The sequence below is a fragment of the Pipistrellus kuhlii genome, unplaced genomic scaffold, assembly GCF_014108245.1.
Source record: "Pipistrellus kuhlii isolate mPipKuh1 unplaced genomic scaffold, mPipKuh1.p scaffold_m20_p_3, whole genome shotgun sequence".
Classification (NCBI taxonomy): domain Eukaryota; kingdom Metazoa; phylum Chordata; class Mammalia; order Chiroptera; family Vespertilionidae; genus Pipistrellus; species Pipistrellus kuhlii.
In genome coordinates, this window is record NW_023425529.1 from 170,240,453 (window position 1) to 170,257,928 (window position 17,476).

The following is a 17,476-nucleotide window of genomic DNA, read 5'->3' on the forward strand; positions in this document are numbered from 1 at the left end:
GTAGTAGTGCACATCTATATATGTGTGTTTATCTATGAAAATACAGCTTTTAGCTGTTTGTTTTTTGTTTTGTTTTTAATACGCATTTGTGACATTTGCTTGGCCAATACATTGGCTTCCAGCCCTACATTCTTTTGCCTGTGATTACTACAATCAAGTGGGGCCAAAAATCTCTCTCATTGCAGTCACTAGCAAGACTTCTGACTCTGAGCATTAAAAATGTAGTTAGCCTATGAGGCTGTTTGGCTTCACAGATGACTGGAAATGGCAGAAGCCATAGTGTGCTCAGTAGGAGATGGGAGGCAACAGTATGAGGGTGCTGGCACAGAAGACCACTTAGAATAAAATTAACAGGCATTCTAAGACATTTATTTACTTTTAGTTAAAAAGCACTTTAAACATTTTTATTGAATTTAATGGGGTGTCATCTATAATAATAAAAGTATAATATGCTAATTAGACTGGACAGCTGAATGACTTTTCAGATGCCCTTCAGGACAAATTTTGTGCATTGGGCCTCTAGTTGGTTAATAAAATTGTATTGGTTTCATCTATGTTTACACCCAAATTCAAGTCTCCTTCTATCACCATTTATCCCCCTCCCCAACCTCTCTTACCTTCCCTCAATCCTGTTCCCCTCTGGTAATCATCATACTATTGTCCACAGCAAAGATGGAGAGTATTATAACAGGTGACATAAGCTGAGTCAAAGAAAAAGAAGTGCCATATGATTTCACTTATATGTGGTGTGGAATCTAAAGAACAAAATAAACAAACAAAATAGTAAAAGACTCATAGATGCAGACAACAGACTGAATGCTGTCGGAAGGAAGGGAATTTTGTGGGGCTGGGATTAAGCAAAGAAACAAAACAAAAGCACTTTTAAATAACATATTTTACTAATAACTCTCAAAAAACATTCTTGGTTATTGTTATTCTACTAAAGGCCCAATGCATGAAATTCATGCAAAAGGCTTGGCCCCCGCCACTGCGGTGGCCACCTCTGCCTCATCTCCCACCACTGCTGCTTCATCCAGAAGGTCATTTAGAAGGATGTATGGTCTAATTAGCATGTTATGCTTTTTTTTATTATAGACTAGAGGCCCAATGCATGAAATTCATGTATAAGTAGGCCTTTCTTTTCCTGGCTGCCAGCACCAGCTTCCCTCTGGCGCCTGGCACCGGGACTGGCTTCCCTCCCACCACCCACAGGCACCCGGGACCCAGGCTTTACTCTGGCCCTGGCTTCATCCAGAAGGGCGTCCAGAATGATGTCCAGTCTAATTAGCATATTGCCATTTTATTATTATAGATTGTTTTCCAGATGAGAAAAGGGGTTTTAGATATGTTAACTGATTTGCCCAAAATTTCACATGAGGCAATGATGGAGCCTCTTTGGTATCCATGCATTCCTGTACACATTCTAAAATATTGCATGGAAAATGTGCGTCCGCAGTTTTTGAGGTGGTAGGCAGAAGACTAGGATCATGAGAAAGACTAAATAGTAGGTTTTCCAAGCAGAAGAAAAGTAGAGTGTATCATTCCACCTTCCTGGTCACAATATTCATTTAACTGGTTAACTGATTCTGCTTTAGGGATGTCCATATAGAAGCCTCATTCAGTTGGTGTGTACATTTCTCCTGAAAAATTCATTAAGCTATTGATCACTTCTCAAGATTGAAGAAACAAAGGCAAGCCATGCATGGATTCATATAAATGAAGTTAACACAATTCCATTCCTCTTCTCAGAACCATACAGTGGCTGCTGAGGAGTGAGGATTGCATTTATGCTTTCAGACACTTGGTGCACCATGCCCTGCCATTCTTGAATTATTTCTGTTCTATTTCAGGGCATTGATCCTTAAATTTGCTTGGACTTTTTCAATCCCATTGGCAAGACTTATTTTAATGTTTGATACATAAAATTCTCTGACTCTTCAAAAAATTGTGCTAGAAGCCATGGAATAATCTAGTAGGTTTTTGAGGCGTATTATGAGTAGGAAGGTGACCAGGAAATGCAGGGGTTAGTGAAAAGCAATGTGGACCTGCATGCCTAATCTACTTTATCAGCTCCCATTTTATTTTATTTTTAGATAGTTTGAGAATATATATTATCTTGTTAAAGTTAAATTTATTGTGGTGACATTGGTTAATAAGATTATATGGGTTCAAGTGTATGTACATTCCTATGATACAAGATTGTATATTGCATTGTGTGCCCACCACCCAAAGTCAAACCATCCTCCACTACCTTATACTAGGTCCCTCCTTGACCCCTCCCCCCCACACACACCACACCTTCCCTTTAGTAACCACCATCCTGTGCCCTCCCATCCTGTGCCACACCCAGAAATGCTATTATTTAATGTATTATGCATTGCAATTTAGCTTTCTTTCTCTTACTCCTCCTGTCTATTCCCTAATATATATATATATATATATATATATATGGTAGTTCTTTTCTCAAAGAAATTTTTCTGCCGTGGTAGGAGAGGGAATAATACAATAATTAGATTTAGATCAGTTAACAGTGAGCCAACTTAAGCAAAATGTAAGAAAATATTACCTTTTTATTTTTAAAAAATGCAATGTAAACCAGAAAGTGTTAAACTCTATCAGGGGAAACCTATGTATTTATTTTTTATTTTTTAAAATGTGTTTTATTGATCTTAGAGAGCCAGAGGAAGGCAGTAAGAGATGTAAAGAGAAACACTGATGTGAGAGAAGCATCAATGGCTGCCTCCTGCAGACCCCCTCCTGTGAATGGGGCCTGTGATCCCTGCATGTACTCTGACCAGAAATGAACTGGTGACTTCTCGTGTATGGGATGATGCTCAACCAACGGAGAGACACAGGCCAGGACTCAGGGAAACCTTTTTTAAAAAAGTGCTTCACTCTTGTTATAAGATCCAAAGTTTCAAAGATGCTTCTAAACTGTGTATATTTGAAAGCTGGTGTTAAATGCCTGTTGTCCAAGTCATATTTTTCTTAGAGTTTAGATGTGATATTAAGATGTGTAGCTATAAGTATATGAGATACATGAATAGGAAAAGCAGGACCAGGATAATAATTAGCTGTGAGTGTATAATTAGTGAGGTGCAACCTTCTGTGGAAAGGTGCTAAGAAATCCCATTCTGTCTCAGAAAAAGACAAATCTCACCAAGGTATTGCAAAAGTTTCAACTAAGAAAAAATATGGACCTGTCCAACGATGTCAGTTTCTTGTTGCCAACTAAGTATATGGGAAGGAATGAGTTTTTTGTGTTTTTTAAAATATATTTTATTGATTTTTTTTTACAGAGAGGAAGGGAGAGGATAGAGAGTTAGAAACATTGATGAGAGAGAAACATCAACCAGCTGCCTCCTGAACACCCCCTACTAGGGATGTGTCCACAACCAAGGAATATGTCCTTGACCAGAATCAAACCTGGGACCCTTCAGTTCACAGGTCAACGCTCTATCCACTGAGCCAAACTGGTTAGGACAAGAATAAGTTTTTATATGTCCTAAAAATATCCCAGACCTGCTCCTCACCACTCACACTGTGGTGACTCAGAGGGTCCTGCTTTTGGTGCACTTTCATCCTAGAAGACTTTGAGAGTTAGAAGAGTAATTTATCTGAAGCATACTCCAAAAACTCAAGAAATCTTGCTATGCTGAGCATGAATTCCCCTGTAACCTAATATTTCTATTGAATTTATAGACTGATATTATGAATAAATGTTGGGAAGACAGTCATGTGGCTGGGTGAAGGGTTCCTTCAACTATTGATCTCAGCACAATAAAGAGTAAGTGGTGCCAGTGGAAATTTGATTTTTATGTGATGGAAATGTGCTGAATCATCGATTATAGTCATGCCCCATGTGTCTCAGGGACATTTATAAAGCTGCAGGCCTAATCAAATCAGACTTGGAGAATGCAGAGAAAATATTTGCAGGAAGCATCAGGGAGTCATCAAAAATATGATTTAAAAGAACAACATTTAGGGCCTTTCTGGAATAATGCTGGGAAGACCTCAAAGATGTTTGAACCTCTTAAAGTGTGTTTGCATGAATTTAATTCCTATACATTAAATGAAAAATAAATTATTTAAGCAAGGTAATAAGAAGGGAACAAAACAGCTTATGTACTACAATAGCTATGGGAGCTTTAAAAAATACAAGTCACCAGGAAAATAGAATGTCCTCTACAAATACATATCTTATTAAACTTGGGAGGGTAAAAATAACTTGATGATCTAGGAACAAGTAGATATTTTAAAAGGCTTGATATAACATTATACAGGGATGGCAAAAGGTAGATTCACAGTTGTTCATATGGAAAAAGACCTACAGATTATAATTATTACAATAGCTTTAGTAACTGGTTTGCATACTCACGACTGTAAACCTACTTTTGCCAACATCTGTATTAAGCAGGAAACTAGCAGATGAATTCTGCAGCATGGCAATCTATGCATGTATAAAATTCTTAAGTGAATAATGATAAATGTTAGGGTGTAGAGCTGGAAATGGAGAAGCACTTACTAGGGGGATTCAGATATTGATGATGTGGTGTAAACTTAATTTTATTACACTTCAAATTTTATTTGGAAAACTCTCATGAAAACTTTGGCTTTGTTGTGAATATTCTGTTACTTAATGTTTCTGATCTCCTGAAGAAAACATGATGACAATAGCATGCAGGTTAATTGAAGTGATGTGACACATTTGCAAAGCCTAGCCTCCCTGTGTGGTTTGTAACCACATTATTAGGCAATATGTTTTCTTTTTGAATCACCTCACCTCATCAAGTAATGTAAGAACTAATGTAAGAAGTCCCTGGGGGCTGGCCATTACTAGAGTGTAAGGTATTGGACTTTGAACCAAGAAATCTATAGTTTAGACTTCACTTTTCCATAACTAGATATATGACCTTGGGCAAGCCATTTAATTTCCCTGGGCACTTAGACTAAAATAGTATTAATAATTCCAGTTTATTATATGCCAATATTCTGTTGAGTATACTTTCTTATCTCATTAATAATCCTTCTAAGTAAATATTTGACAGACAAAAAACAAAAAAACAAAAAAACAAAAAAACCCTGAAGTTTAGAGTTCTAAGAAAATTACTCAAGGTTGCCAAACTAATAAAGAGTAGAAATGGGGTTTTAATTGAGGCATGTTTATTCTCAAACCTATGTATTTGTCACTTACTAGTGGCTGGGTGCACAAAATTCAGTCCATCCTGCACCCTCTCCAATTGGGGACCCCTTGGGTGATATCAGACCTCCAATGTAGGCCCCATCTCAAAATCTGGAACTGCTGGCTCCTAACTGCTCACCTGCCTGCCTGCCTGATCACCTCTAACTACCTCTGCCTGTCTGGTTACCCTAATCCCTCTGCTTGCCTGCCTGATCACCCCTAACCTCTCTGCCTGCTTGTCTGATTACCCCTAACTGCCCTGCCCTGCTGGCCTGATCTCACCCCCAACTCTTCTCCCTCTGCCAGCTAATTTGGTTCTGATTGGTCAAGTTTTTATGCCCACAGCTTCAAAAGCTCCACCTCCTAGGCAGCCATTGGCTCCTCACAGTACACCAAGATTTGGTTCTGATTGGTCAGTTTCTGTGCTAGTCAACATCAAAAGCTCCACCTCCTAGACAGCCATTGGCTCCTCACAGTTCACCCAGATTTGGTTCTGATTGTCGGTTTTTATGCCTGTCAGTGTCTCCAGGCTTATCTCTGGGCCTGATCAGAGAGGCAGGATGATCAGTAGCCCCCTCAGAGGACCGGAGGAGAGAAACAGAGATGCGGTTGCTGGCAAAGCCCGAAGAGAAAGAGAGAGGGAATGGCTGATCAGCAGTTGCCACAGAGGCTACAGATCAGATCCTACCTGCCTTCCTCTCTGGGTCTCTCTCTGGGCCTGATCTGCAGCCCCCTTAGCACTCAGTGCTGGGTTGCTGTGCCAGCAGCAGCAGCCATCAGTGCTAGGTCTCCATGGCAACCCAGTACTGACTGCAGGACTGACTTCTGGTGTTCCTGTTTGGTCGAGCCTTCAGTCATTACAGACACTGGGTTTTTATATATTGAATATTAGGATGCTATTCTGCCTTCTTAAGAAGTATGTACCTTCCTAGGTAGCTTGGTCACATATTTGTTAAGAGCAGAGTTGGGAACAGAAAGTTTGAGTTTAAATCCTGCTTATTGACACTTAACTAGCTTTGTGACTTTCAGTAAGCTACCTATACTCTGTGACTTGTTTTCATCTGTAAAATGGGAATAATAGAATCTACCTCTTAATGTTGTTATGCAATATAAGTAAACCATTTAAAAGATTGATGCATAATATACAATATTAATATTAATTTTAATATTAATTTATCTGGCATAAAATTTATAGATATACACCAAGAGAAATACAGTTGAATCAATGAACAGATATTTATTAATGTTTTAAGATATTTCATAAACCTGTACCACATATTTTAGGAAACAGTATGAAAAAATGTATTAAGATATTTCATAAACCTGTACCACATATTTTAGGAAACAGTATAAAAAATGTATTAAGATATTTCATAAACCTATACCACATATTTTAGGAAACAGTATGAAAAAATGTTGACACAGATCCAAAACAATAATCATTCCACAGATTGAAGTTTCTCTTTTCCTGAAACTTCCCTTTAAAGTGCTATTAGCCATAAGAAATTAAAAGGTCAATAGAGAAAATAAAGTCTCCTACAGAGGGTTCTTTACTTAGCCACACTGGTCTCTACCAGATGACACACTCTTGTGCCTTTTGTCATGTGTGAATATGATGTCAAGTACATTTCCCCCCATTTTGGAAAAAGGGGGATGTTATTAAATAGTGTATTAGGAATAACATAGTTTTATGATTATTACTTTAAAAAGTATTCTTTCATTATTTGGATTTAAAGATTTTGTGAGTCTCTTTATTTGTTATGACTTTTTTTTTTTTCTTTTTGGCCTGGAGATGATATATTAATACTTCATGAGAACTTATTCATATTTATAAAGTTTCAAAAAATGAAGCTTCAAAGCCAAATATTTTGACTTTGGGACTCATGCATTACAACAGTTGATGCCTGAAAGGTGGAAAGTTAATTGTATTTTTTAAAATGGAAGTGATTTTTTTCTCAAAATCAACAAATTAGTAATTTCACAGGAACATTTTCCAGACAATTACTGCTGAGATTTTATTAGAAACTACAATTTTGAATTTTTGGAACCATTTACATAATATATATTATAGAATCTCCAAGTATTCTCTAGTAAATAGTGTCTCCGAGGTCTGCAACTTGACTTGAGGTAAAATGAGGAGGAGCATTTCTGAATCCGCCTAAGGCTACAAAGTAAAGTGAAATAAAATATAGAAATCCCAACTTGATCAAAGTCTCCTAGGACATCTTTAAAATTCAACTTGGTCTCATCTACTATTATATACTATGAGAGTAGAAAAATAAATCCAATAACTCGACAAATATTTACTGAATGCCAGTGTGTGCCAGGCATTTTTCTCCTCAATGGTCACAATACAATCTCAGAGCCCTGCAGGTTATCATCACATTCAATTTGAGGAAAATGAACACTCTTCAGATTTGGATTTAGCAAATAGTCACTCGCCTACCCCTCCTTGTGGGTAAAGTATACTTTTCTTAATGTTAGGCTTGGCCATGGACTTGACTTGTCCAAAAGGTGTTTGCTATAAGACAGGCTCCAAGCAAAGACTTGAAATGTGTTTCTGTACTAGAGAAGCTGTCTGGTATTTCTGACATTGCTGAAAACAATATGATTTTTGCAGCTCACTTGTCTCAGTAGAATAAGACCTATGTTGAGCAGATTTACTCTAGGTAACTGCCCCATAAAACATTGGTAACTGATTTGCTCCAGCCAACCTATAAACCTGAAGCTTGAAGCATAGCCACCTTAATTTACCCCCAAAAATGTGAACATAATAATAAATGTTTTTTTGTTTGTTTGTTTCATACTACTGAATTTTGGGGTCGTTTGTTGTGCAGCACTAACTGACTGATATCATTGCTTTATCTGAAGTCAGATAGTTAATAATCAGGAAAAAAAATAAAGATTCTTATTTCATATTGCTTATCATCTAATCAGAAAAGAAGATAACCCTATGCCCATAAACTTCGACTGATAACCTAGACTGTACAGTTTAAACCATAAGATCTCATAGTTTTCACAAGAGTTGGAATATAGACATACCATTTAAAACTGTAAAATAACCTAATGTCTCTACTGAGAGCATTAGAGTGTTACTTCAACTTATGTTAAGTAGGACTAGATTAGCAATGGACAAAATGTGGCCTAATTGCCATCACTCCCAGATCTTGAACCAATGCTATGGATCCCAAGTCAATTCTGATACTCATTCATGCAGTGCCTAGAAGGAGTCTCAAAATTCTCAAAGTAGTACTGTCAGAAGTGACAGCTAACTGAATAGAGTTGACATATGAGCTCAAATATGTATCTCACTTCATCTTGACAGAAAATCTTTTGAGAGATATTAATTTCTTCCCATTAAAAGCAAATATTCTAAGGAAAATTGATAGCAAAATATTTATACTAGTGATAGATATAGGATATCATTCATTTTGCTGAAAAGGGGCTACTGTTTCTTTTATAATATAATAAGATGCTTCACCTGGACAGGTTTTATTCATTAATTAACTAATGATTTAAATTAATATTTATTGATAACTTCTAATTGGTAAACACTGAAGAAAAAAGTTAAATACTTCACAATCTCTGCTTTTGATATGCTTAAAGTTGCAAAGCAGTTGAATAAAACAAAATGAGAACAAAACTTTAGCAAGTAATCTAAAAATATAAAAGCCCAATAGTGCAAAGTGTCCCCTTGGGAGTTCCACCAACTGGGAATTCTATTGCTGTGATATGTGCTGACCACCAAGGGGCAGTGTGGGCTGAAGGGAGGACAGTGGCTGGCAGCCACTAGGGATCCTACCAATGCACCTAATTTTGTGCACTAGATCTCTAGTGTGATTTTAATAAAGAGTATCCAGGGTGAGCAAGTGAAAGCAAAGAGGTGAGATATCTTTGAGCAGTTTCAGGGCTTCATAGAATCTTTAAGACATTTGGAGGCCTTCCCTGGCAGGAAATCACCAAGTAAGCTCTACATGGAAATGTAGAGTTAGGTTCAGTAGCCCAGCATGACTGCTATGGAAGTTATATTCCGGGGTTTGTGCAAAATAACATGGCCCCCTTAGCATTGCTCTACGCAGTTCTCAGAAGCCATTGATGATTCAGTTGAACATTTCCTAGCATCTTCAGCCTATGGGAAAACACACACACACACACACACACACACACACACACACACACACACAATTTCAAGAACTCCTGGCTTCAAAAGAAACCCAGTTCTCCTTTGAGGTGGTTGAATTATTTGCAGTGTAAGTGGAGGTTTTCATTCTTCCACTCAGCATTCATTTTAAGATCAGATGTGTGATCTGTATAATCCTAGGTCATTTATTGCTCCTCTGTCTTCTTTCAAAAAGTCTGATTCCTGACTCCCGTTGGAAGGCAGCTCCTGCCTGGGTCCTTGCTGGTGGGTAGGTGTCGTTGGACATGCCCTCCAAAAGGTCCAGAGGAAGAGGAAGGCGCCAGAGGACCACGTTCAGCCAAAACCAACTTAAGGTTCTTATCAAGGCCTTTGAGACAGATGCATACCCTGATAGCATGGTCCGAGAAGAACTAGTCAAGCAAATCCAGATTCCTGAGTCCAGAATCCAGGTGTGGTGTCAGAACCGGAGAGCTAAACGATCAAATGACCCCAAGAGGAGGCCCTGTCCAGAGGATGATGCTGTGGCTCCTGGATCCCGCCAGGGTGTATTCACTGCCCCCTGCCACCATGGCCTCCAGGGCCTTTCCCTCCCATGTGGCTCCAGCAGAGGAACTCTACAGAGCAATGTGGGCCACTTCTCCTGGGGGGTGGAGCAATTCTCCTGGGGGGCAGAGCATGCTTCTGGGCCAGCAGGCCTCTGGGGTCACACTGGTGTGCTGGGGGCCAATGTGGTCACTCCCCACCTAGAGACTCAAGCCAAGGCACTGGGAGAACTTTCCAGGAATTTCCATCACTCTTCAGCTATGGGTGCATTTCCTGCTCCCCAACAGCCCTTCCAGGTAGAAGCTGGTGGCATAGACATGCATCTGGGGGACCCCAAGGCACCCATATTTGGGGACTGGGCCCTGCAAGGGCAGGAGCAGCATTTTCCTTCTGATGGGCAGCAGCCATGGTGGGGCTGGCAGCCTCTACCTGCTTGGGAGCCAGTGATGGCTCCCCAGCAGCCACTGTCCCAGCACCCTGCAGCCCAGAAGCAGCCACCCCCACCCCCTTCAGCCCAGGAACACTGGATGGATCCTACTGAGACCAGATGCCTCAAGGAGGAGGAGGAGCCCTACCTGTTTGGACAGACTGTGGACTGAACGGTCCCAGGTTTGGTTTCTGTCAAGGGCTTATACTTCCGTTATAGACTCAGTCTTGTGGGAGGCAACTAATTGATGTGACTCTCTCACACTGAAGTTTCTCTCTGACTCCTGCTCAGGTTTTCTTTGAGAAGTTTTATAGTATAGATTGTACATTTAGATTCATGATCCATTTCTTATTCATTTTTACCTATGGAATAAGGTATGGGTTCATTCATTTTTGCCTCCTATGCTATCTAATTATTTTAGCACCATTTCCTGAAAAGGTTATTCTAGCACCACTCAATCACCTTTGCACCTTTGTAAAAAAACAAAAACAAAACAAAACAAAAAAAAAACAATTGCCCATACATGTGTGGGTCTTTTTCCGGACTTCGTTATGTTCCACTGATTGATCTATTTTTACACCAATACCACACTTTCTTGATTGCCATAGTCTTATATAAATCTTAAAATCAAATGTAATCCTCCAATTTTGTTCTTTGTCAAAGTTATTTTGGCCACTTTAGGTCTGTTGCATTTTAATATGAGTTTTAAAGTGAATTTGTCCATTTCTACCTTAATAAGGTTGCTGAAGTTTTATTGTGATTGCATAGAATTTATAGATTAATTTAGAAAGAACTGACATCTTGGTAAAACTGAGACTCCCAACCCACGAATATGGCAGTAAAGCTCTTCATTATTGCATCATCTTTCATTGCACCCAACAACGGTTTACAGTTTCTAATGTGGAGACACCTTTCACATCTTTTGTTTCTAATTTATTCCCAAGTATGTAAAATTTTTCATACTATTATAGTCTTTTTTTAAAATGTCCAATTTGTGGTAAATGGAATTACAATTGATCTGTGTATCTCAAGCGTGTATTCTACTACCAAATGGAGCTTCCTTAATAGTTCTAGTAGCTTTTTGTAAATTTCATTAGATGTTCCCACCTCGATGAGCATGCCATCTATGAATAGTCAGTTTTACTCCTTCATTTAACAAAAAAAGTCTGATTCCTTTGATTCTCACACAGTCTCACACCTGTTGCATGTTCTAGTAGAGATACTCCTCATTATTATCATTTGCCGTCTCAGCCATTACAAATTTAGTTCCTGGTTCAATGAGTCCTTCTCCATGCCAACTCTTGTCATCATCCCATGAAATTAAATGTCTTACAAACTTTAATTTGCTAAGCTATACATCTTAGGCATACTCCTCCTTTCTCATCTTTAGTCTGATCTCTTCCTAGTCATCCTCGATGTTTTTTTGTTTTGTTTTGTTTTGCTTTTATTTTTTAGAATGAACCTTTTAACAACAAAGATAATTTTACTTTTCCTGCTTAAAAGCCATCTATGGCTTTCCATTCATTACTTTTAGAATGTCAACCAAATTTCTTGAGTCATTTCTCTATAATATAGATCCCACCTATCTCTATAGTCTCTTATCAAGATCCATGAATCATTACATTCTATGTTTGACCTGTGTTACATTTCTTTTAGATATTCACATTTACTACACTAGTACTTTCTCACCTCAGGGCACTAAAATTGGTCTTGTCTTGCAAAAGTTCTAATACTTCTTTCTTCCCTAAATTCCTTAAGCCAGCTTCAACCTAAACATTACTGTGCTTGTAATGCTGATAATTAATCCATTAGATAAAGGAGGCTGCCCTTGTAATTTTTCTAATAATTTGTTATAAACTCACTGCATAGCATTTATCAGAATTTATTATAATTTATTAATTGTATCTCAATTCTACCAGATTGAAAGTTCACAGAATAGTGATCACAGATGTTTCTTTCATCTTCGCATCTCCAGTGCTTAGCATAATACTTGGAAGATGATGGAACAAATACATATTCATTAAATAAAAAGTTACACTTTGGTTAGTTACAGTGCAACAGACCCAGTGGCTCAGTACCATCTAGGACTCATTTTGAGTCATAGGCTCTATAGACATGACAGAAGTAAGGAAGTTGGGAAGATAATTTGAGGATAAATAGTTGAGGGTCTTGATTCCAACAGTAGTGGCTGCAGGCAATAAAAATGATACCTCTCAGAGTACACATTTTTTTAAGTACTCTCACTTGAGTGCCCTCTTAATTTATTGGCGACTTTCTTGCAAGGTAAGGATAGCTAGCTATTGCGTCTGCTACACCATTTTTTTTATTCTATGGTAGGGGTGTCGAACTCAATCAGAGAAGGGGCCAAAATCTTAAATCCAGCCTAAATCGCGGGCCGAATGGTTTACTGAACAGTCATAAACTGTCATTGTGATGGAAACGCAGCGGAGTGCACTGATGACAGCACGGTGCGGGCCACATTGCAAGGCCTGGCGGAACGGATTTGGCCCGCGGGCCTTGTGTTTGACACATGTGTTCTATGGCATCCAGGCACAGAGTATCATCTACAATTATACTGGCAGCTAAATGGCAACAATTGAGAGAAGATTTGATGTAAATAGAACAAAGAAACTCTGGTCTTTACTGAGGTTGCATATTCTAATGCACTGAAAATAAGAGCATTAATTACTATTAAACTCAAAAGAGATGGCAGAAATTCATGCTGAAAGTGGAAGGATAGAATGTTACAGGCTGCAAATACCAGCCACAAACATCTTTGTGATAAGAGACAAAGGAGTATGTATGAAAGGAGTATAAACATGTACATCTTCTTTTTAAAAAAATATATATTTTATTGATTTTTTACAGAAAAGAAGGGAGAGGGAGAGAGAGTTAGAAACGTCAATGAGAGAGAAACATTGACCAGCTGCCTCCTGCACACCCCCTACCAGGGATGTGCGCGCAACCAATGTACATGCCCTTGACCAGAATCGAACCTGGGACCATTCAGTCCGCAGACCAATGATCTAACACTAAGCCAAACTGGTTTTGGAAACATGTACATCTTTCTTAAGAAAGCATTGGAAAACAAAGTTTCCTGTATTATTCTGGTTTCAAAAATTAAATGTGTACTATTTTGACACCTAAACCCATGGAAAATGCTCACAAAATGTGATATATATTCTTTAAAGTAAAGCTGATCCAGGAAAATGACATTCAATCCTAATGATTCAATTAAATATATCTGTGGATAAACAAGAAAATTATCTGGAAGAGAGAATGCACTGATTCATACAACAAAAGACATTATTTAAATAGAGTTTTTGGTGAAAAAAAATATATTTAAAATATTTGCTATATCTCAATGAGTCTCCCCCCTCATTGTCAATTACTAGGTTCTAGTTAACTATAATAAACTAGAGGCCTGATGCATGAAATTCATGCAAGAGTAGGCCTTAGTAGCCCCAGCGACTGCCTAGATACCTAGGCTACAGCCATTTGATCAATTTGCATATTACACTTTTATTATTATAGATTAGAAGCCCAATGCATGACATTCATGCAAGAGTAGGCCTTTCTTCCCCCTGCTACCCTGGCTGCCTACACTGGCTTTCCTCTGGCACCTGAGATCTGGGCTTCCCTACGGCCCAAGTTTCATCCAGAATTAAATCCAGTCTAATTAGCATGTTACCCTTTTACTATTATAGATAGGAAAAAAAAAACTAGCAAAATATGGATTGCATTGATAGAGCAATGATATAGACATCTTTGACGTTATCCAGATCAATTTTCCATGCAGAATCTTCATGATTTGTGTAACTGCTGCTCCCACCAGACTTGTAACCTATGTATCTGATTTGAGATCAGCCAAAGGATTTATAAGCATGCATATCAGCCTAACAAATGGACAAAGACACCAGGGAGGTGAGAGTATGAGGAAGAGACAATGGGGGAGGGTGATAAGGACAACATATGTTATAACTTAATAAATAAAGAAATAAAAGAGAGAAACAGACTATTATACTTGAGATGCTTAGATTCTCTTCACATAGATGAAATTCAATGGGTAACTCTTTACTTCATTAAACTGTTATAGACACAGCCAAGCCTGGTGAAGAATTAAAAGAGATACACTCTGGGAAAGATTTTAAACAGGCACAACTTAATGTTATAAGTTGGATTCATTTCATGGTACTGAAATGTTTATATGTTGTTTCTGCTGTCAAGTAGCTTGCCACATGTGAGTGCTATTTAGATATAAAACAACAACAACACTTCGTGATCCCCAAGGACCACCAGGGAGCCGAGTCCGATACAATAAACAAAAGAGCCTTCTCCATGCTAGCATGGGCCCCTCCCACCCACGCCGGCAGCATGGCGGAAGAGAGAGCGAACTTCTCCCAGTCCAGGGATTTTACTCCAGTCGGTGGTGATATCACTGCCTCGGCTAACCCTGATTGGTTGGGTGAGGGCTAGGGATAACTCCGCCCTGGGAGCTCATCCTCGCCCTGCCCTGCCCTCTCACAACAACAAAATAAACTCAACAAAAGAGCTAAGGGTTCTTTCAGCTGTTTTTCAAACATGGGTAATTTTTTTTTGCGGTTTTGGTGATGGTGAAACTGATGTAGTTTTTACTCATCCACACAACTATAAATAAAAAGACAAATGAATGGCCAAAAACTGTGTGAGAGAGAGATAGAGTTTGCGCGCGTGTGTGTGTGTGTGTGTGTGTGTGTGTGTGTGTGTGTGAGAGAGAGAGAGAGAGAGAGAGAGAGAGAGATTGAGAGAGAGAGAGATTGAGAGAGAGAGAGAGATTGAGAGAGGGAGAAAGTTTGTTCTGACAAAGCTCTAACACTGATGGTCAGTGATTTTCCACAGTGGTTTTCACTATACAATTCTTCAAAACTTCCCTTTAACAAATCTCTCTCCTGTTAATTTGTTCTCAGTTCAAACCAGCAAACATATGTCTTCTCAACCCCATATTAGCCGTCTGCAAAGAGGACCTAGGTCTATCCCATACCAAACTATACCTAGATGAGTTCCTAGCATCCCATTCTTCATAAAGAATAGCCTGGAGTGTTTAGTCTAAGCACCTATTCTTTACCCTGGACTCAATATGAAAAAATTCCTAGGGATACACCCTAGGAATGTGAACTTTAAACAACCCCCTCCTGTGATTCTGTCCCAGACTACTGCTTTCATAAGGATAGTTGAGATAGGTTGGATCTCAGCTGAGGCTGGGTCTGTCACATGGGGAAGAGCTACATTAATCACAAGTGAGGTTTAAATCACAAATATTATAACAGTATAACAGCATTTATTGAGTGCTTAACATATGCCAAGCACTGTTAAATATACTTATACATGTTTTATTTCATGTATTCTTTATAACATGACTAAGAGACAGATGCTGTTATCATCCCTACTTGAAAAATGCGAACACTTTCAGGGTTGAAAATGTTAAATAACTTAAGCAAAGTCACACAAATACTGAAATATAACTCCCAAAACTTTTTAATGTAAGTATTTCACTGCAATGTCTACTAGAAAGAAATAAGTAAATATTTCTTATTTACCAGTCAAGTCCCATACAGACCAATAAAATTACATAATTCCAGTTCTTGTTAAATCACATGGATAAAGACAAGATTGACATTGTCTCTCAAAGGCAATTGTAGTCTTCTATTACTTTTCTAGATCAGACATTAGGTCTGATTCTTAAATGCTCTAAAAAAAGTACCATAGATCATTTTTTTTTTGCTTGTTTTAAAAGTGTCTTCTTTCTCTGTACTTATATTCTTCCTAATTTTTCCCTTTATGATAATTCATTTTGACTATGCATTTATAGAAAGGGTCTATGTGCCATAGTGAATGTCCACTATATACCAGGCGCTATGGTAATATTAAGGATAGTGATGGGTAACAGTTTTAGTCAACATATGCAAATAAGTAAACAAATATAAACACTACCATATGATGCTTCGGCTGAGATAAAAATAATCCCAAAAGAGACCAGTTTTAATGAAGAGGATCAAGGAAGCTTTCTCTGAGCAGGTTTCATTTATGCTGAGACATAAAGAAAGGAAAAAACAAAGTATCTCATAGAGAAATAAAAGAAAATTCAAAAGTTCTTCAATGACAAGGACATTGCATGTCAGAGTACCTTAGAAAAGACCTGTGGAGCTGGCATTCAATGAGAAATAGATAGTTGTTCAGTACTGAGATAGTATTTTATATGATGAATTAAAGAATTTGGGTGTTCTTCTGAGTTGAAAGGGAAGCCACTGAGGGGTCTGTAGAAGAGTAACATTATTTAATTTGCCCCTTAGAAGGATCACTTTTAACAATATGTGGAGAAGAGATATAGCGGAGAGGGAGGTACTGAGAGAACTGTCAGTAGTCTATTTCAGTCATTCAGATAAGAGATTATCAGTGGTCTGACTAAGGATATGATTGGGGGGAAAAGGAGTGGGTGATTTTAAATTATAACTCACACATAATTAACAGGAAATGAACACAAACGTTGGAGGGGAGGGGCTTGGGGGTTGTAGGAATTAAGCAAAAAACATCTATACATAACATATTGACACAAACAACATTGACTTTAAATCTTTATGGTTTTGCAAACCAAGTCACTCCCATAAATTTAATTTAAAAAAGGAAATGAATTCAGTAGAAGAAAAAATAAGAGAAAAGGATCAAGGGTGACTTTTCAGTTTCTGAATGTAGCATCTTTGAAAATGCTTAGACGGAAAATTTAGAAATAGGAGATATTTCCTGGGAAAGGTGGAGAGAGTGGGAAAATGAGAATGATTGTAATAAAATGCTGTTTTAATAAAATCTGAGGTGTTTATAACAAAGACAAGTGCAAATGACCATTGGATGTGCAATCTTAAAAATGTAATAGGTAGCTGAAACTGATTTGGCTCAGTGGATAGAGCATTGGTCTGCAGACTGGAGGGTCCCAGGTTCGATTCCAGTCAAAGGCATGTACCTTGGTTGCGGGCACATCCCCAGGGGCGGGTGTGCAGGAGGCAGCTAGTCGATGTTTCTCTCTCATCAGTTTTCTCTCTCCCTTCCTCTCTATAAAAAATCAATAAAAAATATTTGTAAAAAAATGCAATAGGTAATTCTATATAGAAATATAAATTTGAGAACAATCAATAATTTAAGTCCATGGGAG

At 38.2% G+C, this 17,476-nt stretch overlaps 1 protein-coding gene across 1 annotated transcript; it reads left to right on the forward strand.

The window, feature by feature from the left end:
- Window positions 1–9,607: 9,607 nt before the first annotated feature.
- LOC118729719 (double homeobox protein 4-like protein 4) lies at window positions 9,608–10,465 on the forward strand. Its single transcript, XM_036457144.1, has one exon. It carries the CDS (start codon window positions 9,608–9,610, stop codon window positions 10,463–10,465), a length of 858 nt encoding a protein of 285 aa, XP_036313037.1.
- Window positions 10,466–17,476: the final 7,011 nt, after the last annotated feature.

Excerpts from the sequence above, each read along its gene's own strand:
- LOC118729719 (XM_036457144.1), top strand. The coding sequence starts at position 9,608 with ATGCCCTCCAAAAGGTCCAGAGGAAGAGGAAGGCGCCAGAGGACCACG.